The 24,267-nt window shown below is 43.0% G+C and overlaps 1 protein-coding gene across 1 annotated transcript in view; it reads left to right on the plus strand.

Moving 5' to 3' along the window:
- GMDS (GDP-mannose 4,6-dehydratase) overlaps positions 1-24,267 on the plus strand; it is a 1,578,414-nt gene that overhangs the window by 741,114 nt on the left and 813,033 nt on the right. Inside the window, exon 7 of the mRNA XM_085607140.1 lies at positions 6,111-6,238. Coding sequence (XP_085463266.1) covers positions 6,111-6,238 — 128 coding nt within the window. The remainder of the gene's footprint in view (positions 1-6,110; positions 6,239-24,267) is intronic.

Below are 24,267 nucleotides of genomic sequence, written 5' to 3' on the forward strand. Positions count from 1 at the left end.
CGGGAATTTATGTTGCACTGACCTCCAATGGTTAACCGTACCATAAAAACCAAGTACACTTCACCCTTTAGTTCATCCATTTGTACCTTCTGTTGAGCAGTAGCCCATGTTCAGTCTTGCACATACTTTTGTTTACGAAGACTTGCAGGTCTTAGGGTATTCAAAATATCAATGACCAGCACTGTGTGGATTAGTCTACGGCATACATCGTTGACACCATGTCATAATTATTGGTTTCTGTTTGCCGATGTGACCTGCCCTCGGAGACTACTCATTAAAGTCAAATCGCAGATATATGTGAAAATAAAATATCACATTTCCCAAAAACGTTTCCTCTATGCTGTTACCCACAAACCATTATATCAATGTTATTTAAGTTTTGTCACAGTGGCTCCTTTTATGTCCGGCCGAATTCCCACCGCTTTCCTCCCCCCCCCCCCGTATGTCATGTCTGATCTCCTCCACTCACAAACCTAGTGGTGATCATTTTCTTCAACCGCTTTCGCCCTGTGTTTATGAAGAAAAGAAGAAAAGTTCACATGTGCATTATAAATCAGCTCAAATTAAAATTCTCATTATTATAGCTATAGAAGGCCACTCCCTAGACTCTTAGCATTGCGTCAGTTTATTTCTGAAAGAGTCCCAGCTATTCATTTGTGTCACCCAAGACCACTGTTGTGGTTATGATTTTAATTTTTCCAAGATCATCTGTTTTTAGGTAGAGCTTTCCATGTAATACATACATGCCAAAAGATCCGATTCAGGCGGGAGGCTCCCTAATTTGTAAGCGAAAAATTGCTTCATTTTAGGTGTGTTGAACCTGAAATAGCCTTTACTTAAATGTACATCAATAAAATTAAGTTGTCTGATTAATGAAAAAATGAAAAAAGAACTCCCCCAAAACTCCCACTTTCTTGTTTTAAAATGTTGGTACGTATGATAATGCTAAACGTACTGTGGAGTAAATGGAGTAAGATAATGTTAGAGATCCGGTTTAACAGCACCGAACATTTACGTGCTGTTAAGAACAAAATAACTTTAAAGGGAAGTTTCTGCATTGCAGGGTCTCTCTCTCTACTCTTAAAGTGCTGGTAGGACCTTGGGGTGGATAAAGTAGAGGCCTTGGTTGAGTTCAGTTCACTCCGCCTTGAGATCCTCTGATTCCCTGACACGTTGTGGAGTTGTGCTGTGGCCCTTCTGGCTCCTAAGGGCCTCATCTGGAGTAAAGGCCCAGACCTATTCTTGTGCTGTTCCAAATTTTACTTGGATCTATAGCTGCAGAATGAGTAGCAAATATGTAGAACATCCACCGAACAGGCTGTTTATGCACATCTGTGTTCCACTCCGATGAGAAAACGCCATTTAAAGAAAGTAGTCTTCACATCCTGAGTCGAAGATGCGGAGTAGGCGGAATTTTAGAAAGGACTTACTAATATGGAACATTCAGCAGTAGAGTGGATTTTCCTCAATGGTAAAGTTGTGGTGCTGCAAAGGGAATGTGTGGCTTTGCAAATTGCAATGATAGTCCCCAAACTAGAATGTTTGTGGATTTGCATTTAATGTGCATATAGATAACCATCTTTGAACCACTTGCACAAGTATTCGTGTGAAAGGCAGCCAGCCGTAACAGTCATTTCACTGTGAAAAGTAAAGGGACCACTCATGTACCCAATGGGACTTCAAGGGGAAACATTTCTCCACAGTGAAGTAGATTTTCCCTTTGGAGGAGCAAAAAAGCCTGTGTGTGTGCTTATTTTCACCTCATCACTCATGGGTGTGCAATTTTCCACTAATTTGGATTAGTGCATTTTGTGTATTGGACTGTCCTAGATTTTCAGGTGTGTTCATGGGATTCTTTGTGATTCACCTGAACATGTGAAATCTACTGCACAAGTTGGAGTGACACTGTGGAAATAGATTTCAGACTTTGGAAATCTGTATTTGTGAATATATCCCCTTATGTGTAGTGGCTGTGTTGTAAGCATAGACTGGTAAATATGTGTAGCTGCTGTGTTGTAAGCATGGACTGGTAAATACGTGTAGGGCCTTTGTTGTAAGCATTAACTGATAAATATGTATATGCTCTGATGTCTTAAAGTTAACTCAGACCAACCTGCCAGCTCCACACCTATACCTCGGCCCTCCTTTATTTATTCACAGCGATTACATCATTAGTTTCACCAGCTTTAAATGGAGGTTCATACCTCCCATGGAAAACACATGCCAAGAAATCAACATTTACAGGTTGACGTTCAGCACAGGAGAATTGTAACTTTCTTTATGAGCACAACTTTAATTTCCTGAAAATTACGCAATAATCTGCTGTGCCATATTGATAGTTCTTGGAATATTTGCATTCACTTATTTGACTACACGGAATATTTGATGCCCGTCTTAAAAACTATTAGTGTTTTTGGTAGTGCACCTAAATTAAAGTTTTCTGTATGGTTTCTCTATATTGGAATCTGTTCATGGCTCCTTTGTATAAACACCTTACATAAGGCTTCTGTGGAAGAGAAGCCACTCCATTACCCCCACTCTCAATTCCCTGTCTTAATCATTTTGTGCACTGTTGGTACAGTCATACTCACGTTTCTGTCCTTTTGCCCTATTTATTTATCACTGTTCGTGCTTTTCTCTGTCAGAAAAGCATAGTAGTAACCTGGGGGCATATGTATCAAGCGATTTTTTACTCGCAAACGCTGCGAATCGCAAAAAACAGCGTTTGCGAATAAAAAATCGCTAAACGGTATGTATGAGCCATGTTTCAGTGCTAATTTAAGGAATCGCTAATTTAGCGATTTCCTAACTGTTCGCAAGCATTTAAGAAATCGCAAATTGCGATTTCTTAAATGACATGTAAAAAGCACCCAAGTTGTGCGAATTATCCTTAAGAAATCGCAAATTACCACCAACTTCCAGTTGGTGGTAATTTGCGATTTCCTTTCAAAAAGCACTTTTTTTAATTTTACAAAGTGCCACATGGCGCTCATACATGCCCTTAGGGCATGTATGTGCGCCATATGCACACACATGCTAATTTCAGGGGTGCATCAGGGTGTCATCATGACACCCTTGCACCTTTGAAATTATTCTCAAATAGCGATTGGCAAATTGCGATTCGCTATTTGAGAATTACTTCCCATTCATTCCTATGGGTCTCCTGGCCCATAGAAATGAATGGGCAGGTATTCCTTAATTGCGATTTCGCAATTTGCTAATCGCAATTAAGGAATTTTAAGAAATCGCAAAAAGTTTGCAATTTTTTAAATACATCCCGTTTTGCAATTCTCAAATAGCGATTCTTTAAAAATCGCTATTTGAGAATCGCAAATGGTGATGTTGATACATATGCCCCTTAGTTCAGTATCACAGTTTGAGTTATGTTTTTACTCCAAATGTATTCTTTTGCATGAGGTTATTATATAGCCCCTTCTATAAGAACTTTCAGACTTAGAAGGTGCTTTTTTCATTCACGTTTTCTAACACACAGATATTGGTAAAACAAGAAAAGAGATAGATGCTGCATGCTTGTCACTGACTAATGCCGACTACTTGATGATCACCCTTACTGAGGGCAACGGAGTCCAATAAAGATCATTGAATGAAAATCTACCTTACTACAACTTTTGGTACAGTGCTCAGCCTTTGAATTCAACAAGCATTCCATATGTCTCACTGATAGAAATAGATCCTGTGACTTAAAAGATTGTACTGCACCTAAAGGGAAGCCCAGACAGCAGCTACAAAGATGGAATTGAATTCTTTAGTGGTGGACCCCAGAGTAACAACTGAGATACATGAAGTAAAGTGGAGCTCGTATATACCAACATAGACAGGCTTTTGGTCAACTCTTTCTATTCCTTAGCCTGTTCGCTTGTCAATCAGATTTTGCTTTCACCAACCAAAGCATACAACACTGGGTATTAGGCCTCTCTAGCACCGAGAGTGGTGGCATTTGCTTGATCACGTGCATATGAAGTGCTCTTAATTTCCGCTGCTGGTGGGCCAATACTTTACTTCGGTGTTGTAATTTTTTTTTTTTTTTCTATTCATCAGTCATCTTTGTGTGTTCAACCTGTGGCTTTGACTTACAGTGATTGGAAGCCAATCAATCCTTTTCTTTCCGCCAACAAGTCATTTTTCTTTGATGTGCATTAAAACTAAATATACTCGCTGGAAGGAACATGTTCTAAATACATTTATCTTCCAGGAAGTTCCCGTACTGTTGTACAGAATACTTAATGTTGTACAAATGTAATGTTTTTAATGTAGGCATGTAGCTATCACATTTAGGTTACTTCATGTTCTCCTTTTATATTGTTGTGCCATATCTTGCTAATTGAAAATAAAAACAAATTAAACAGTACATCAGCTTGCGAAGCCCAGATTTATCGGTTTTGCCAATCCTTGTTTACATGTCATACCTATAAAAACATTGACATCAGATAAATGGACTGCCATACCCTTCTGCTTCCTGTCTCTGTGTTAGGGGTGGGCGGAATTTGCGAAATCCACTTTCGCAAATTATCGCGAAAATGTTCAAAATTATCGCAAACACGCGGAAATATCGTGAAGATGCGGAAGTTTTTTTCCCGCGTGTTCGCGAGATTTTCTGCATGGTTGCGGCTCGCCAACTTACCCATGTGGTTGCTCGCGGGAGCGGCCATCTTGTTTTCAGTTGTCTCGCGGTGCATGATCGCGAGAAGAAAGACGTGATCGCGCGACGCATGACGTCACTGCGGGCGCGAACTGTCGCGAGACAGCGCAAATGGCTAAAAACAATACAACATCTCATGGAGAACGCGACCGGATCAAGAAAACTTGTCGGCGAACGTAGGGATTCAGGTAATGCGATCGTGCGCGAGAATGTATTATTTTACAGCGCGAGCAAGAAACAAATTATCGCCAAGCTGCGGAATGCGCAAATTTTGACATTTTCGCGCTCTCCGCGGAATGCGAAAATGTCAAATTATCGCAATTTCCACGAACTAAATTTTCGCCCAGGCCTACTCTGTGTGCAGCTCTTGGTATATTACACTACGTAAAAACTGTGACTAGCTTTGAAAACCTTTGCCGGTACTACAACTAGAACACCTATTTTGCCACACTGACCAGAAAGATACAGCTCTGCTTGTTATACACGTTTTTAACTGTCATGTTCTAAGCAAATACCTACTTTACACAGTACAAATGCTACACAGTTGCATAGCTGCCAAGTAGGTGCGTTTCACTTGTGATTGTCTTTAGCTACTTGTCGGCTTATGAGTAAAATAGGAAAGGTGAATCTATAAACCGCTTAGTACATAAAGTTGTTGGCTAAAAAACAAAAACAAAAAACAACACACAACACAGTACTGACTGAAGGTGTACCAGACGACATGGGATCACTTGGCCTTAATGCAGATACAACACATCACAACACACTGCTAGAACTCTTGTCTTGCCACTGCTTGTAAGATGTGCGCTGGTACTATTATGAGATGCTATGTAAAGGGTGCTATGTTGATGTTCTTGCAGATAAATACTGTTTGCTTTTTAGTGTTAAATAATTTCAGGCTGTAATTTAAATAGCTCGCATGGAAATTCATCTCCCAACAAGATTTCGAAGAATGTTGATTTATTTATTTTTTATTTTAAATGTATTTATTTATTTTTTAACTTTCGGTTGCTGTGCAAACACTACTGATGGGTGAAATCAAAGCCATGCATTCTCGTTTTGTTCATAGCATGGGGTGGTCTTCGGTGCCTGTCTTCCATTCGAGTGTTTCCCTTTATGTAACCTTTTGCTTTTTGTGTTTATAAACTGACATTCCAACTGATTTTCCTTGGCCTTTTGCCTGGGCTGAATATTGAGGCAGCAAATTAGGAATGCTTAAGAAGTCTCACTAAGAAGGCGCTTCACTGTGAAAGCGAAGCTCTCAGCTCATGCGCTGGGAGCTTCTTAGCTTACTCGCATGATGAACGATGGCGGGAGCTTGGGGAGTGGGATAGTGGGTGGTGGGATTGAAGATTAGGTGTCGCGAGCCAGTTGTCTGTCCTATCTGTCCAGACAGGGAGTATCCATCCAGTGTGACCACACTGATGATCTGTTTTTATCTCTCTTGCAGGGGCTAATTTTGTAACCCGAAAAATTAGCCGATCGGTAGCGAAAATTCATCTTGGACAGCTGGAACGCTTCAGCTTGGGCAATCTGGACTCCAAGCGGGATTGGGGCCACGCCAAGGACTACGTTGAGGTAGGAAGTTTGCCATGAGCCTTAACTGAAACATTGTATTTATGTTGGTGGGTGCATTTAGTGCACTACCCTAGGTGCAGCAACTCACCCTGCAGGGGGTATCTTGTGAATCGCTGCCAACAGCAGACTGTTAACCCAGTGTTGCTCCCAGTCTCCGGACGGGGAGTTAAGTAACATAGCGGCCTACCCCATTCATGACCTGAACAAAGAAAATATAAATGTCATAATACCAAAGATCTTCAAGTTTCCATTTCACCAACTAATTGTGATGGGAAATGTTACTATACAGATTGCAGACCTTTTTAATTCAACTTGTTCCGAATGTTTTTGAACCTTTTATCTTCTGATATTAAGAGTATAGTCTCATGCAATGAAATTTCTCTATTAAGACCACACTGCGATTGTGAAAAGGGGCTCTGGAACTACATCCTCCAAAAATAATAAGATCATGTCGACAGTGCAAATGGCCACAAAGGCCGCTTTTTGTTCTTTGCTCAAGGGAGGTCTTACTTTTTTCCAGGAGGGAGCGGCAGAGCTGGTTTGTTAAATACCATTGAAAGTGAAGCTCTGAATTGCTGCTCCACAGCATCACGTTAAGAATTCAGATGTAGCTTTTGAGATGACCTTCTCCAGTGAAATAAAGGTTTTCCCTATTGAGATATTCGCCTGTTTTCTCAAAACTTTTGTGAGTTTGCCATTTGGATCCTCCTGCAGATGGATTCTGTTTCTCCTTATGTGTGCCATGACGTTTTAGCTTAGAACAAAATAAAATGCACTTGAAATTAAATGTGCTTGGTTAAAAGATTTATTGGATAGGCTGCGAAGCAGGTATGTTGTGCATTTATGTAGGACAGGAGATAAGGTGGAGGACCTGAAGCCATTAAGAAAATATCATTTTTTAATTCTAATTTATTGCAGTTTGGTTCTTCACGTGTGACTGCATGATCATACCACTCACTAGGAGAAACTCCCAGCTCTTAGCAAAGTTTAATAAGCATGGGCAAAGCCAACAGCTCTGACTTTAGTGTGCTAATGAACTAGTACAGTGGAGCGAGACACACAGGAGGGAGCCACCACTAGGGGACAACAGGCTATAGCGATAATGTAGTCCCTAACATGTGGCCCAATGTAACAGGCCCTTGAGTTGGTGGTGGAACAATACACATAGACAACCAAAATCATTAGATGAGAAACACATACTGTACTGGTCTGATCCAAGTCTTAAGCCAGTGGCTGAAAGGGACGAACCCAAAGCCCACTATGCGCCTATTGCTAGCAACAGATCTGATTGGCAGCTGCACGGTCAAAACCAAGAGCTGAAAAACAACACCTTTTTATCCCTGTCCACATTGTTCCAAGTTTTATCCCCAGCCCCATCCACATATTTCCCCAGGATGCCTATGCTTCTCTTACAGTTATTGGAAAGAAAACTTCATAATTCTTGGTTTTCTCTCAAACCCATTAGATCTCCCAGTCAGGTTGTAATTTGCAGCACAATTGAATGCGGTAGCCAAATTTTGGCCCTTGATTTCCATGGGGGTTGCTAAAAAAAGAAATTTACCAATTGCGGCATCCAATATCTATCACTTTTTTTTAAAATTCTCACACATTTGCCTGTATATGCTTGCTCACTTAACATAATGAAGTGCAGTAAATGCACATAATTCTTTTGCTCTTGAGAATGCAAATGATGGGCATATTTTGTATTTATTTTCTGAGAAACTTGGATAGCGAAACCACATAGAAGTTAAATATTTAAAACTCTTTAGTGGCTCAATGTTATTTAAGTTCCTTGACATCGAAGGACAAAATAGGTCGTATCCCACAAGATTTTGTTTTTGACCAGCGAATACTGATTTCCAGGAGCGAGTAGTCTACCCTTGCACCTTCAAGAGAGACCATAAAGCAAGACTGTGTAGCAGCATCCCCTGATAGTCAGTGAAGCTAGTTTCTTTTTGGGACCCTATCTTATCACTACTTGGTTCTGGATTGAATACAAAATGTTTCATCAGCTCTCCAATTATTGGAGAGGTGTGATATAGGAGTTGCAACCTTATCTGGTGGCATGAAGATGCAAGGCTCTGGCGGTCCGCCTGGTTTGCATGTCAGTCCTAGAAAAGAGAAAGTGAAACAAGGCTCGGGTAAGAGGGTAGTGGGAAGAGAAGGACAGACAGGAAGGGAGGAAAGCAATGAAAAGAGGGCAGGCTGTTTCCTGCCCAACAAACCTGTGAGGGCACAATGGAAGCAAAACACCTTACGAACATAACCGTGTCCCTGGGCAGCAGGAAAGAGGGAGCTGTGACACAGATTGACGAAACCGTGCAGGGAAGGGACCTCGAAACCCAGCGAACAAGATCACGACTGTGAACCTAGAATTGCTTGCTGTCCCAGTGAACTGGAGGACTCCAAAAGTATTCACTGGCCTGCACGGTCCAATGCAATCACCCACCAGAATTCTGGTGGGTCGTGGCATTTTCCGGTGCATCACCCAAGCCCAAATAGTGCCCATCTTATGTTAATCTCTTGGGGAAGGGGCGGGTTAAGAACGAAACAGGAGGGGTGTTATTTTAGCATATTTAAATTTGCCAAACTAGGCCAAAGGTCTGAAAAGGCATGCCATGTCAAAGTCATGAGCTCTTTTTAACCCCAACAGAGATAACCAGTAGGAAACCAGGAAATAAGAGAGTGAAAGTAGGAAGAGAATCTAAAGAAAATGAAGAGAATAAGAAAGAGAAGAAAATGATGAAACAGGGGCCTGAAAATCACTTCGATTTTGGTTGTCGACCGTGCAAATGGCCACAAAGGCCGCTTTTTAGATCTCGCCTGCCGTTGGAGCGCGCATGCTGAACTGAACTGGGGTGTAAGAAGTGAATTTCTCACTGGACGTCAGTATTTGCAGCAAGTATCTTCGGTGTGATTTCTTATGCACATGAGGTTTCTCACGTTTGTACAGACCCGATATTTCTCAGAAGTATTCGATAACTGCGACCTACAGGTTTCACACAGCTTTCTGCAGTAGACTGTGATCGGGGTTGCCCACCCCTGCGCATCTGTGTTTTGTGTTTTTACTGAGTAGTGTGAGAAAAATTAGAATAAGTCTTGTCTGAGAGTAAACTGTAGCGAACTAAGTGCTTGGATGCTTTGTGAAACAACTTTATTTATATGCCCTTTTCATGATAAAAAAAAATATTCAACATTCAGAATCTATGCTGCTAAGGAGAAACCGAACGTTCTTGAACCCTCTTGTTTAGGGCCAAGAACCCCCACGGGGCTAATGCTGTGTTCGGTATAAATAAGATTGTTTTCAGACGCTCTATGCCGGCGCCCCGTGTTCACCCCTTCTCTCGCCGTCACCACACCCCTCTAAGCGCCCGGAGCTCCAGACCCCTCTTTCTTCCGCCACCTTTCTTCTGCTGCTTGTGGAATGAATGAAGGAGCGCAGACCAGGCCCAAGTGTAGCTGAGGCCCGCACGCTGCCCTCACGCCTCACAGCAGCACCCTTCTAGGATTTCAAAGGTAAAATCCCCCTTAGGTCTGAGGTTGAGAAGGGTGTGTGGGCGGAGGGGCTATGGGAGAAGTGCGCCAAGGAATTACGTTATTTTTCTGTATAAAGCCCGCAGGCTAGACGCCTCCTGGCACAGCAGAGGAGCAGGTGAAATCACTGGCTTCAAAGAGAGACTCCAGTTCTAAAGTGCTTTGAGGAGCTTTGAGGAACTGTAAAAAAGAACTGTGAAGAGGTAAGCAGAATTAGTGTGTACATTTCAATGTTTTATTTTGGTGTATGGACGACATTGAGGACTCCTGCTTAAGAAGAGAATTTATCATTTTTAAGTCTCGCAGGGCTGTGTGCAAAACCTATTATTACCGATGCTTTTTAAGTTAGACAAAGAGCTTGCTGTGGCTCCACTCAGTGCAGCATTTATCCCTCACCTCATTCTATTCAGTGCTTTAAATGGGCCGGTACTGTCCGGTACAGAGTACAGGCACTTTTTTATTTTGAGGGGGATAGTACCGGCACATCTCAAGAGAGACATTATACATTTTATTGGAGAGTACCAGCACTTCTCAGAAACAAGCAGGTACTCTCGTATCCACACTTTTATTTTTCCATCCCAAGCACTGATTCTATTGGCTGTTAGGTGCAGCATTCCACCTCATGCATGTCCACCTTGCTTCCTGCCTGGCCTGAGGACTGTCCCGCATTCCCCACGCTCTCCTTGGGAACTGGTACTAATGAGGTGCAACCAATGCCCGTACAGTGTTTCCAAGTTTAAAAACGATGAAATAATGTAGAAACACTATTACGAAATATGCCGCATTATGCCACATAATTTGCCTTTTCTTGCTGCATAATTGACTCAGCCCTGCTCCATGATTTGGCCTTCTCTTGTCACTTAATTCCAGTGGCCCTGCCTATAGGCCAGTCTGTCCCTGCCGCTGTTTGACCTGTGAAATACAGCAATAATCAGATTTCAGTGGGCCCCTCAGGCCACAGGGCCCCGAAACCATGGCACTTGTACCAATGGAAGCAACACCCCTAAACTAAGAACACAGACCCACACATCTGAATAGTAGCTCATCTGAAAAAGCATTACTACCACACTAGCCACACCCACATTGCACGTGCACACGTGACTACTAAATGGTAAGTTATGTCAAAATACAGAAGGTGGCCTCTTGACTCCAGAGTGCGAGGGTCAGCGTGCGATTATCGAGGGGAGCGGTATGCTCTAACACACTTGTGACGTAGATCCACCCCTCTTCAAGGGGCTACTATTTTTAAAGCATTTCCATGGCTGTGAGATGTCAGAATTTCTGGGGCACCTTAATTGTCTTGTTACAGTGTTAAGATGAAAACCCTTAAGAGGACATATTTGGAAGTTCAGGACGAGCTGAAAAATAAGGTCTCCGAACGGGAATAAATACAAAACTGCATTTCTTCGAATGTGCGGTTTTGTCCGGTAAGGCTTGGCCTCTAAAAATACACACGGTAGATTTGAGGGCTGATGCACCCCTTTAATCGTCAGGATATCTATATATCTTGCACCTTGCAATACTCCTTGGCTGGAATCTGCAGACGTCGACGGCTTCCCGGGCCAGTGCATGCCGCGTGCCATGGGGGTAGAGAGCAGAGAAACAGGAGTGAGAATAATGTAACTCATGCGGACTGCCTCGCCAGCTTTGTCCTGTTCGTAGAAAACAAGGTCCTGAGATCTGCATCAACGTAACATGCATGTGAGTTTGTAGTCAGTGCTACTGCAAAAAAGCACAAAACAACGTTTCATAGTGGGACATACATACACCAACACATGTGTGTACCCCAGTGTGGAGACACATGCGCACACGCATGCACCAGTGTGGAAATACAGAAACGCGCAGTGCTTAATTTGTAAAAAAAAAAAAAACAACACAAGTGCCAGGGCTCTCGTCAGGAGCCACTGCAGCTTGCACCACACATTCCCCTGCCAGCGCTGCCAATGATAGCAACAACACAACTTCTAACCATCACACTCTTACAAGAGTGACATTGTGGACTATTTCAGGCCCTCAAAGCTATAATAATGTCTTGGTGGGTGGATGAGAGGATAGTGTGGATGTTTTGTTGAGAGCTACACATTCTCAAAAGGTTGTCATTTTAATTTCCAGTGGTGCCACATAAAAGGCTATGGTGGTACATACATTTTTAGTATTGCATGCGAGATGTGCATGTGGCGTGCACACTTTAATAGCCTTTTTTTTCATCAAGTGAACTTAAATCCAGTGTACCACGAACATACCCAAGGATGCAATGGTTCATGTGTGTTTTGTGATGGGTGTTTGTGCAATGACAAAGAATGTTGGTGGCAATGAAAAAAAGATTTGTTTATTGGTATCTGTTGACTCCAGTGCTGGTGTACATGTGTATAAAGCAAACACAAAGATGATGGACGGAGCACTGAAACTTTTCAGACACTCATGCCCAGTCACAGATCTGGGTTGAATCCATCATCGTTCTTTAGCTCACTTCGTTGCCCCAGTTCAGACCAAGCTATATGCAAATCAGTCTTGACCCTGTGCCTCATGGGAACAGTCCAGCCCGAACTGCCAAGCCAGGTCTTCCCTGGACCAGAAACAAGCTTCCTGGGACTGGTTATGGAGTAACGCCCTCATCAGCCAGGCTAGCTTGAATCCAGTGGCAAAGTGAGCAAGGGACCCACATCTGGGCATACCCTGCCAACTTGGGGCAAAGAAAGCAAACACGAAGAGATGATGGACGTAACGCTGAAACTTTTCAGACACTCACCCCCAGTCATGGCTGCTGGAGATGGAGTGTGCTGGTTTCGACCGTGTTGGGACAGTGCTTAGAGCGTGCCATTGGGAAGAGCCAGGTTAGATTGCTTTCTGAAAAAGTGTAGCCTTGGTTCGGTGTGTCTCCAACCTTAAGCAGCTAAAAAGGCAGTAAAACAAAGTTGCAAGCTGTAGAAGGAACAAGATTTCTGTGGAGTCTGATTTGACAGGGCAAAGGAGCACCTATATTGAGTGTGTCATTGAAATGCATCCAAGAAATACGTAAGGGTCATAATATGAAACTGAGCTCTGTTATTGACCCGACGAATCAAGGGAATTTTTTTTTTAAAGTTCTATATGTAGTGCCAGCCAAACGGAGGAGAATATAAAAATTGTATCTCTGAACATATATGGGCAATTAAAAACTACAACAAAATGGACTCCAAGCATTCTGGAATAGTGTTAGGGTGCACCTTGTTTCTATGATCAAGTAGCTGCCAGTTTCTTTATTATGAGTCCTTTTCCAAGGGCCCCTGAAGACAGTATAGTATAGACGGGCATCTTCAATGACTTCTGCGTTTATGCTTCAGTTGCTCTGGTTTAAGCTATATAAATGGTTGTTAATCAGTAAAGTGTTGCACTGCTCCTTGAACACACTTACTTGTTGTGATCTTTTAGCTGTCCCCAAACAACCTTCCATGTGAAGCCAGTAAAGCTTAATTTGCAAAAAACTGAAGATTCGTTAAATCAATTATCAAAATTCTCTTGCTATATACATTTGTTGACATTGTGGATGTTTTAAATACATTGAGTATTTCATTATTGCAAAACTGTGCACTAGTCTCCATTCAAAATTCACATGGCTTTCTAGTAGAGCGTTCCTGAATCATGTTATGGTCCAGGGTAGCCTGCTATAAGGTGTTAGCATAATTCGCAAAGTACAGTTTTAGCATCTGTGTGCCTCAGATGGTTGCAGTTAGGAAGCTTGTAAAAGTGTTTAAAAGAAAATACACATCTAAGATTAAACCAATATAACCGTGTTTCCAATATTTTGCTTACCCTTGTGTGGTTTTGGGTGTGATTAAATGCAGTCCCTCGTTGAGATTGGGTCAAAATTAAAGTCTGCGTCCTTCCATACATTTCTGCCAAACCCTGCCAGAAATTAAAAGGAAAAAGAGTATGGCGTTTACTATGACATTGGGATTTTGGAGCAGTAAAAAACAAAATCTGCCTATTATTTCTTTAAAAGTCTGATCAGGTGCATTTTTTCACTCCTAATAAAGTCTGAACCCTGGGTAGTTCGAGTTTATCAGGTTTGATACATAGGACCTTCCTTCCGGGATACTCCGGAACCTAAATATTCTATTGGGCTTTTGCTTATGATTTGCATGTAAATTGTATGACGTTGAACACATTTTTAAACTGTACTTCAAATAAGCAGAATATCATAACTTAAGCTACAGCAATTTTGTAAATAAAGTAAGCCTTTAATTTACTGTGGAATGACTCATATACTGACTTGGACAGATGGAATATATAAATTACTCTTGGCTTTGACACAGATAAAGAGTGTTTATTTTGTAACGTGTAATTTAACAGCTGTCTTCTGATGGAGGCCTTAGCCATTTTCAGCTAATAATTTTCATGTGTGAAGTCCCCCTCTACAAGACATTCTCACCCTTTTTCCCCCACCCCCTAATTTCAGCTCCTTGTGGGCTTGGCACTGAATTTTTGTACTCTTAGTTTTGAAAAGGCTATATGGATGCGTTTTCTGTAGTCTTTTTCGTCATCCTTTTTTTATTAGTAAAAAAAAGTACCTGGTAAATGTACGTCAGAAAAGATGCATTGGGACCCTTTGAACACTTTAAACATGCCACCATTCCTCAAGAATGTAGAAATTCATCGGAACCTGTCACATGGAAACCTGAATCACAGTGCGGCATCACACACATACTTCAGAAGAGAGGACTGTAATGCTCAAGGTTTTAAAGTAGTTGTATCTAACATATTAAACTCCAGATTGCCAACATGCCCTAGAGGCAGCCACTAAGATATCAGGGTGAGAGAAAATAGCTAATTTTGTTTTAAGGACTTTGACCCCAACATGCCCAGTAATTGGAGAAATAATAGAAGCCTGTCATCTTTTGAATTGTAATTGTTACTTTTAATGTTGTGTTATTTAGTGCGAGATTTTTTTTAGGGGTGTTTATTACGCAGGGTAGGATGATGTGTGTTGTGCGTTATTTTAGCAAAGCACAAACTTCCCCAGGGCTTTGGCTTCGTGACATTGAGGGTTGTCTTGATTATGTGTTTGCGGAGTAGTTTGTTGCTGTTTTAACATTTGAAGCAAGCGCCAATTTGACCCAAGTATGGCTCAAATGTACCATATCACTACATCATTCTCGTTTATAAATCTCTGTACAGAACTCAACGTGCTTGTGGTTTGTTGGCTTTAATGCAAACTACTGTTATTTTATAGTTAATATCTAGTCTGCAGTTGTTATAGGCAACATTAGGAAGGAGGAGTTGATGCTTATATTCCAATATTTTTATAATGTTTTTAGCTTGCACTGTGGCTCTGTGAGTTAAACAGTTACTTGACATCCTGTGAGATCTGCAGATCACTAATTTGAAAAAAACAACCGAGTCTTCCATTCTACCGATGTTGAAAAGTCACATAAAACTGGGCATTGATATTATTATGGTGTTTACATCGCATATAAGTGACAGAAGTGTGGTATGTAGCTCTAAAATAGATTATTACTAAGTTATAATGTAGTGGAAGATCATCCACTAAGTAATGTAGAAACCAGGACAATGCAATTGTACTCCTGGAAAGCACACTTTGTAAAAAAACAATAACAGCTAAAATAAATGTATATAAAAACGAATCAATTGATAAGTTCTAGACTAAGTTGAGTGGTCCTACTTGTTTGTGGCACACCTGGAGGTGCATTTTCGGAGTTTAAACTTATTTGCCCTTTCACAACACCTCGAGCTTAAACTCAGACATTTAGTAATGTATGCTTTTGACTGTATTTTGAGTACATTTTTGACTTTTATGAAATTCACAAACAACCACATTAGTACTCGTTGGAAGCTGTGACTATCGCACGTTTCGAGGAGTACTAGCAGCACATCTATTCAAACAGTATGTGCCCCGATCACGTCTGCAATACAAATTTAATATTGCAGCAAATTGAAAATACTGGTGCAAAATAAATATACATAACAGTAAACTTATCCTTAGCTTGAATATATCTGATCCTCCTGCCTTGCGCAGCCTGGCAAAGATGTGCATGCTGGGCAGTAGCATCTCAGCCAATCCAAGCTCTGCTATCATGCTTTTAATACCAAACAGATTAAAAGCAGTGCCAGAATTGGCTGGGTCAGGGAAGCACAACGCACCATTGGCGACCGATGGAACTGTGCCTCTGCTCTTCCAGCTTCCACGTAGTGTTGATTAAGGAAGTCTGAACTGCGCATGTCAGACTGGTCATATCAAAAACCTCGGCTAATCTGAGATGCGCAGTCCACTTACCACAGCCTCCCATTCAGTCCTTGCCAGGAGCTCCTCAGCCCCGCCCCCACCCTAAAGGAACCGAACAAATGGCTGTAAGGCGTTTGTCTGGGCTGTAGTGGCTCACAGTAGCCCCCACGCTCTAGTGAATAAGTCGCCCCCGCATACATAACCATTAACGCAAATGAAAATGTCATGGCGAACATTGTCACATGAGGAAATAAAATGCTGGAGTGCATTTGCATCACATAATTGTTGTTTCTCCCTGAGGTAAAATAATACCTCGTATAGTAAATTGTGAAAAAAGCTCAACCATTACAAGCACATTAAAGTTGGGGCTTTGCCTTCCACATTCCCAAGTCTTTTATTTCTCACCTTGGCCAAAATAATTGTTGAAAATGTTTTTGGGTGGAAAACCACTGGCAGGATGTTCATGAATTTACACATACTTTGTGGTTATTTACCAACTTTTGAGGATGGATATACTTTTAAACATCCACAGACCTTCTCTAAGATATAAGTAGATTTGGACAAATGGAAATTCCAGCATAATAGCACTCATTTCTATTGAGAAGATGCCATTTACAAAGACAAACTCCTTCTAGTCCCTAATTCTGTCATAAATTAAAGAGATGTTGCCCTCGTGAGCATATTGCTTTCTGAAGTGGGCCCATCAAGAATATCTGATTGTTATCCAGATCCATTGCCGGTGTATTTCACTTTTTCTGCTTTGAATCCACACATTTTGAAATGTAATAGGCATCATTTCTCACATTCCTGCCTTTTAACTAAATTGGTGCTTAGTACCTTTTACCCATCACTTTTCTCCACCATTGTACACCTTTTCTTCACCATTGTACACCTTTTCTTCTCTGAATGACAAACAGAGTTGGGCACAAAATGACATAATATAAACAATTGACACAAAAATGTTTTTATTATCCTGGTAGGGTTTTCTTTCAAATGTTTGTCTTGAAAGCAATATGGAGACACAGGGACACGGCTTTCATTTGTTACCTGCTTGGTAATGTTTGCATTAATAATGAGCTATGTCCCACTCAGAACCCTGTAAAAGCCACGTGTCATCCAGACTGCATTGAGGAGGGTGCATAATGAACGGAGCCATGGTTTTCTGGCACGGATGCTCTAACGTTGTGTGGGACTCGAGATATGGTGGGCCCTTGTGTCGAAGAAGGCAGGCTGATCGTTACTCAACACAAAAGTAATTTGTTAAAGTTCTGTTTTGAATAAACTTTACTTTTATTTTTTTTAAATAAGACCTCTATTTGCCCTGTATCCTTACCCATGCAAGTGCACTATTCACCCTGCTCACGTCATCCTTGCTACCAGCTGATGCCAATTCGTTGGTATGTCAAATCTCATCCTGGTGGATATCACAGACTCCTTTGTAGTCCTCCAACACAAATAGCAACCATGCACTGTACGCCATAGATCAACGCATAATAACCTAGTTTATGTAGTTTGAGTTGCGGCCACAATTTAAAATGGGGTTTTGCATATCGAGAACTAATACCAGAGCTTCTGATGAAGACTTCTAACCTCCGGTTCCTCACCTTGTGAATTTGCCCAGGCACCAGACTGTATCTAGAGACTTTTCAGCAAGTCTGTCGTAGGTTGGCATTGGGTGTTATTTGGCTCTGCATCAGATCTGTCCAATCCGGATATGACATTAGGGCCTCCATATATGCACCACCTCCGCGCACTGACATCCGTTCATTTCTTTCTGTGCATTCCGACGCAGATCCGGACCTAGCAGTACTGTCTTTTAACAAACTTATTTCTCTGGAAACTTTTTCCTTCTAAACACTACATGGGCCCTAAAAACAAAGGTTTTATGCTGTGACATGACTTCCATTGACCGATTTTGATGACAGAAACCCACAACCTCTGCCGGCTCAGCACCTCTCACGACTCTCAGTCCTGTCCTTGTTGTGAGAAGGTGAATCATAAAGCCATTTGCGACCGCAAAGCCAAGTTAGCCATCACTGAACTCTGTAAGAAGAAGCAGTCCTGGTCAAGGTAGAGTTTGAGGAGGCGCTCTCGTTCCTGGGGACGCTCGGATGAACGTTCCAAGTCGAAGCTGCGGAGCTCAGGTAAGTTGAAGCAATCCCATGAGAAATCAAAGCATGGGTCCAGGCCGTCCCAACACTTGCACCATTCAAAACTGTATGACAACCTGGGTACCGTTAGGCTGAGGAACGGACTTCAGCAGTGTTCCCTGTTCCACTTCCATCGAGTGAACTGCTACAGCAGGCAAATTCTGCCACTCAGTCTGCTGAGAAAATCTTTGGTACCCTAACAGATCCTGCTGCAGTTCTTTTGGGCCCAAAGGTTCTGCCTGTCTAGGACCACGTTAGTGGATCCGCCCTGATGCCGACCACAAAATCTACCTCCGCCCAAGCTCAGCTCCTTCATAATGAAGCTGCCACCACTGGCTCCAGCTTTGTGCAAAGTCTGATGTCACGACCATCGCCAACGCCCAAACCTCGACGTCTGTACTGTAGTCACTGACATCAGGCACAGATCCAATAGTTTTGTTGGATTCCAAAGCTTTTCCCTACCCTCTGGACCACAACAATGTGGCCATTCAAACGCAGACATAGCTCATCAATTGATGACGATGATGGTAACTATAGGGATGACATGAGGGAAATGTATTTGAGGACCTTCAGGATGCTAGTGGTATGTAGATCTCACCGGACATTGGTTATCCTCCCCAAACCTGTCCATGGTTACAGAAGACCCCGCATTCTTCAGCAGTGTGAGCAGGCGGGCAGTGGAAGTCCTAGACTTGAGTCTACCCAGGCACGAAGTTAAAATAAGTTTCCTCACTAAGATATCCTGGAGGGCACCTGGGAAAAACCAGAATCTTGTGCCCCCCTCAGTGAATAGACAAATGGCAAGACAACACAGGTCTGCTCCGGGGATCCTGATTTCTCCACCAGCACCCACCTCAGAGCTTAGTGGTACAGAAATGCACCAGCGCTAGAATTCCATGCCTTCCCTATCACCCCACCTGAACGAGAATCCCAACTAATGCAAACATTTGTGAAACGCATGTTTTCTAGTACCAGTCTAGCCATTAGGCCTGTCAACATCTTATGACTCCTGGGTAGGTACTTGCACACATTGTAGTGCAGAGTGGCAGACATCTTGCCTGCTGTCCCCGAAGATATCAGACTGACTATACAGCATTTTATTACTGATGGACAGGGTGCAACACAGTACACAATCGGTTCAGTTTTGGACACTACACACAGCCTGCATAAAGTAGTCGGAAACCAGTATTTTGCTACAGCGCTATGCATAGATTTGCACCAAAAGGTTTTCCTCTGACGTCCAGCAGTCCCTAATGGACATAGCCTTTGACGATTGAAAGTTGTTTGGAGCGAAGGCTGTATCTCCCTTGCAGAGATTCAAAGAGAGGAAGGCCACTGCTCACTCTCTAGGCCTAGCTCAGCCTGGCCGGTAGCTCCCCAACAACTGTATACCTTTTGAGGCTTTGGTAGGCAACAGGAGAGGCAACAGCAATATGTGCCTCAGCAGCAACAGCCCTCCCAGTCCTTTAGAGGGTGATGCCGGGGTGCAGGCAAACAGTGTCCTGGTCCCAGGGACAATGCACTACCCAAGACCCACCCCGGCAGCCACCACAAAAAACAACTTTATTTTATTTAGTTATAGGTTTTATATAGCGCTAGCTAGACCCGAAGGTATCGGAGCGCTTTACATATAATGCAAGATCGTTCAAATGAAGTACATACATATATACAGACCAAGAAAAGTTTTGTGTAGTCAAGGTAGTTACAATATGAGGACGATTAGCACATTACATGTTAATGGAGAGAATGACATAGGGGAAGCTTAAACAATCAAATGACCCCCTTAAAGGTTCTGGAAGGATTGGGTGTGATCTTTAGGAACATAACTTAGATTGTTTGAGTATTAATGTGTTTAGCAGTAGGTATTTAAGGTCCCGTTTGAAGCATGAAAAGGATGGGTTGCAGCGGAGATCTCTAGAGAGTGAATTCCAGATCCTAGGAGCATTTCCAGAGAAGAATAGAGTTTCTGAGGTTTTTTTTTTCAGTTTGGGAGGAATGAGAAGTGAGTTGGAGCTACTCAGAGCCCTGGCTCTTCCTGCTTTGGAAAGTTTGGAACCAAGCTAGTTTGGTTTGTTAGTGTGAAGCAATTTATGTGTAATGCAAGCAGTTTTGTAGATACATCGTCCTTGGATGGAAAGCCAATGGAGGTTCCGGAGGGCCGGTGAGATGTGCTCAAATCGTTTAAAAACTGTTAGTAGCCAAGCAGCTGTGTTCAGAACTGTTTTAAGGTGGGATTCTGGAGTTCCTGTGAGGATGGTGTTGCCATAATCCAATTTTGAGAGGACTAGAGACTGCACTACCAACTTAAAATCATCAGGCAGAATAAAAGGTTTGATTTTCTTGGGATGTTTAAGAGTGTACTGCGCTACTTTGGCAGAATTCTTGATGTAGTCTTTCAGTGACAAGTTTTTGTCCAGAGTGATGCCCAAGAACTTTACAGAGTTGGATAGTGTAAGAGAATAGTTAAGGGCGTCCAGGTTTGTGAGCCAATCTTGTATTGGTAGGAAGTTGTTTTTCAGGGAGCAAAGTAGCAGTACAGTTTTGTTGGGGTTCAACTTTAAGTGGTTGGTGTTCAGCCAAGTTTGTATCTTGATTAGTGTTTCGTTCAGATGTATGATGTCACTCAGTGATTTAATATTGTAGTAAAGTTGAGTGTCATTGGCATATAGGTGATATTTGACCCCTGCTTGCTTCAGGATAACAGTAAGGGGCTCCATGAAGAGATTGAAAAGGGATGGGGAGAGAATTGAGCCTTTGGGTACACCATGAGGAACTAGTGTTGGTTTTGATAAACAGTTGTTGATTTTTATTTGTTGTGAGCGATGTTGCAGATACGATGTAAACCAACTAAGGACTATACCATTGATACCACTGCAAGTCTTGAGTGTCTCGATCAATGCTGGGTGATTTAAAGTGTCAAAAGCTGCTGACAAGTCAAGTAGGATTAGGAGGCATGCATCACCTTCAGCCAGAGATCTGCGAATATCATTTGAGATATTGAGCAAAGCAGTTTCTGTGCTACAGCTTTTCCTGAATCCTGACTGGAAGGTGTCCTGGGGGTGGAATTCCTCTATATGTTGGTTGAGTTGTAGAAGGACGCATTACTCCATTGTTTTGGCTAGGAACAGGATTGTGGTGATGGGTCTGAGGTTATTGAGGCCATTAGGGTCAGCCCCTGGTTTTCTGAGTATGGGTGTGATATGGCCTAGTTGGAGGGAGGTCAGTACAGGAGAGAGATGTGGTGATGATTTTTATCACTTGAACTTTGAATTGTTCTAGCTGGCACACAATCACCCGATAGGAGGTCGGGTCACCTTTTACCTCCCAGGATGGCTGAGCATCAAGTCAGACCAATGTGTGCCCCAGATTGTCGAACAAGGACACTCCCTTGATTTCCTATCCAATCCTATCCCAGAGGCACACACAACAATACTTCCAGGTGGACCACTTGTTCATACTCCGCTTAGAAGTTCAGGCTCTTTTGGCCAAGGGAGCAATAGAGTGGGTGCTGGCATCAGTGCTCAGGTTTAGTTGCTACTCCTGTTACTTTCTGGTGCCTAAAAAAGATTGAACCCTCTGCCCTGGACCTTCACCCTTTAAACTTCTTCCTCCGGAATGACAGGTTCAAAATGCTAACCCTGGACCAAGTTCAGTCTGCCCTGGATCCAGGAAACTAGATGGTAGCCCTGGACTTGTTGGACGCATATTTTCACATCCCCATCCTACAGTCCCGCAGACGTTACCTGTAGTTTGAAGTAAGCCAGCAGTACCTTCAGTTCTCTGTGCACCCCTTTGGCTTTACCAGTGCACCACCGGTGTTCACCAAGGAGGTTGGGAATATCAGCCTTGCCATAATTGGACCACTGGGTACTAAAGGCAAGCTTGCCTCAAGCAGTCATAGGCCACGTCCAGACGATGGCCAATTTCTTAACATCATTGGGCTTTTCAATCAGTGCATCAAAGTCACACCTGACTCCTTCATAATAACTGCCTTTCATCTGAGCCATCCTGGATATGGTACTCTTTCAGGCCAATCCTCCACCTCGAGTCCAGAACATTCAGGCTGTGATGTCAGTGTTTCAGCCCTTGACCTGGGTCTCAGTGAGAGTGGCTCTGAGGCTTCTGGCCCTCTAGGCCTTTTTCATCCTGCTTGTGGACTACACCTGGTGATGCATGCAGGATCAGCATTGGGATCTAAAGTCTTAGTGGGATCAGCATAAAGACAATCTATCATATTTCATTCAGGTGTCGGAGGAGACTGAGAAAGACCTGCAGTGAGGTCTGCTCGACTGCAGTTCGACTAGCAGTAGACCTCACTTCCAACCCAACCCATAGTTAACCGTTGAGACAAATGCATCATTGCTGTGTTGGGGACGTCGTCTGGTAGAGGTGGCATACAGAGGACTCTAGTTTCCAGTGGAAACTCTGCTCCATATCAGCTTGATAGAGTTGCGAACGACTCACTTGGCACTGAAGGTGTTCCTCCCAACCATCAAGAAGTAACAAGTGCAGATTCTCATGGGCAACATGAACACCATCTGGTATTGCAACAAGCGGGGGGGGGGGTTCTGTGCCAGGAGGCCTTGCTTCTTTGGAAGTGGCTGAATGTTTAGTGCTTCTCTCTGACTCAACAGCACCTGACCGGATGTTTAAATGCCAGGGAGGGTGAACTCAGCTGAGTTGCCTAGCAGATCATGAATGGCAGTTGCACTCGGAGGTGGAACAGGACATCTTCCAGCAATGAGGAGAACCCTGTCTCAATCTGTTTCCCAATGTAGATGTGCAGAGTCCAAATATTTGTGCGTCTGATTTTTGTCCTTTGGAGACGCCTTCTGCCTACATTGGGGCTCTAGACTCCTGTACTCCTTTGCGCCTCTACCTCTCCTGCACAGAGTGCTGAAAAAACATGAACACTATGCCCAAGTCATCCTAGTGGCCCCGGACTGGACGAGGATAGTGCGGTACCTGGAACTTCTGGTCATGAGCACGTCCTCTAAACCTGCTGCACCTTCGGAAATACCATCTGTCGCAGCAGAAGTGTGGAGTTTTGCAACCAAGCCTACCCAGCTTAAACCTCCATGCTTGGAGATTGAGCAGCGACAACTGATAGCTTTCAGTCCTCCTCCCGAGGTGGTTGGTGTCACCTTGGCAGTCAAGCGACCATCCACAAAGCATGCTGTTCCTCCTGACACATCCAACCTCTAAATGGGTAGTTGTCAGATATTCCTCTGTTTTGTTAGTCCCTGGCCCAGCAAGGTCTTTCTGTTGCAACAGTTATGGGTTACCTTTTGGACTTCCTGTTTTTACTGGATCAGCAATCCCATTTCAAATCACCAGTTATGATGAGTTTTTTTTAAGGGGCTGACCCATATGTTCTTGCAAACAGCATTTGTGATGCTGCAGTGGGACCTTAATTTAGTTCTCACTTATCTGATGTGCAGTCCCTTTTATCCCATGCAAAGTTGTCATCTTTGTCTTCAAACTATTAAGACAGCATTTCTCGTCACCATAACATCAGCCAGGCGAGTGAGCAAACTCCAGGATTTGTCTGTAGTGCCACCATGTACAACTTTCTTCCCAGACAAATTAGTCCTCCAGACAAAAACTGCTTTCCTGCCTAAGGTAGTGACGTCCTTACACATAGTGCAATCCATCACCTTGCCAGCTTATATGTACCACCTCGCCCTCTCCAAGGAGGAAGAATGGCTTCACTGCCTTGACCCTAAGAGGGCATTTAGCATCTATGTAGACCAAACCAGAGATTATCGACAGGTTGACCAAATTTTTGTCTGTTCTGTTTCTCTGGGGCTAAGAAAGGCAAAGTGTTACAAAAGAGGACCATCTCCAGCTGGAGTGTGTTCTGCATCAGGATCTGCTATGGGCTAGCAAAGAAAAAAAAAACAGAAGACTTGCGCGTTCACTCCACCAGAGCTAAGGTTGCTATCTCTGCGCTGGTGCAGGGTGTGCCAGTTTTATACAATTGCAAGGCTGCGATATGGGCGCCTCTCCACATGTTCATGACGCATTACTGCCTGGATAGCAAGGTCCGGTGGGATGGGTACTTTATACAATCTGCAATGCAGCATTTCCTGGTCTGAGCCATTCTACACAGGAGGTGGACT

The sequence above is a fragment of the Triturus cristatus genome, chromosome 5_2 (genome assembly GCF_964204655.1).
Source record: "Triturus cristatus chromosome 5_2, aTriCri1.1, whole genome shotgun sequence".
NCBI lineage: Eukaryota > Metazoa > Chordata > Amphibia > Caudata > Salamandridae > Triturus > Triturus cristatus.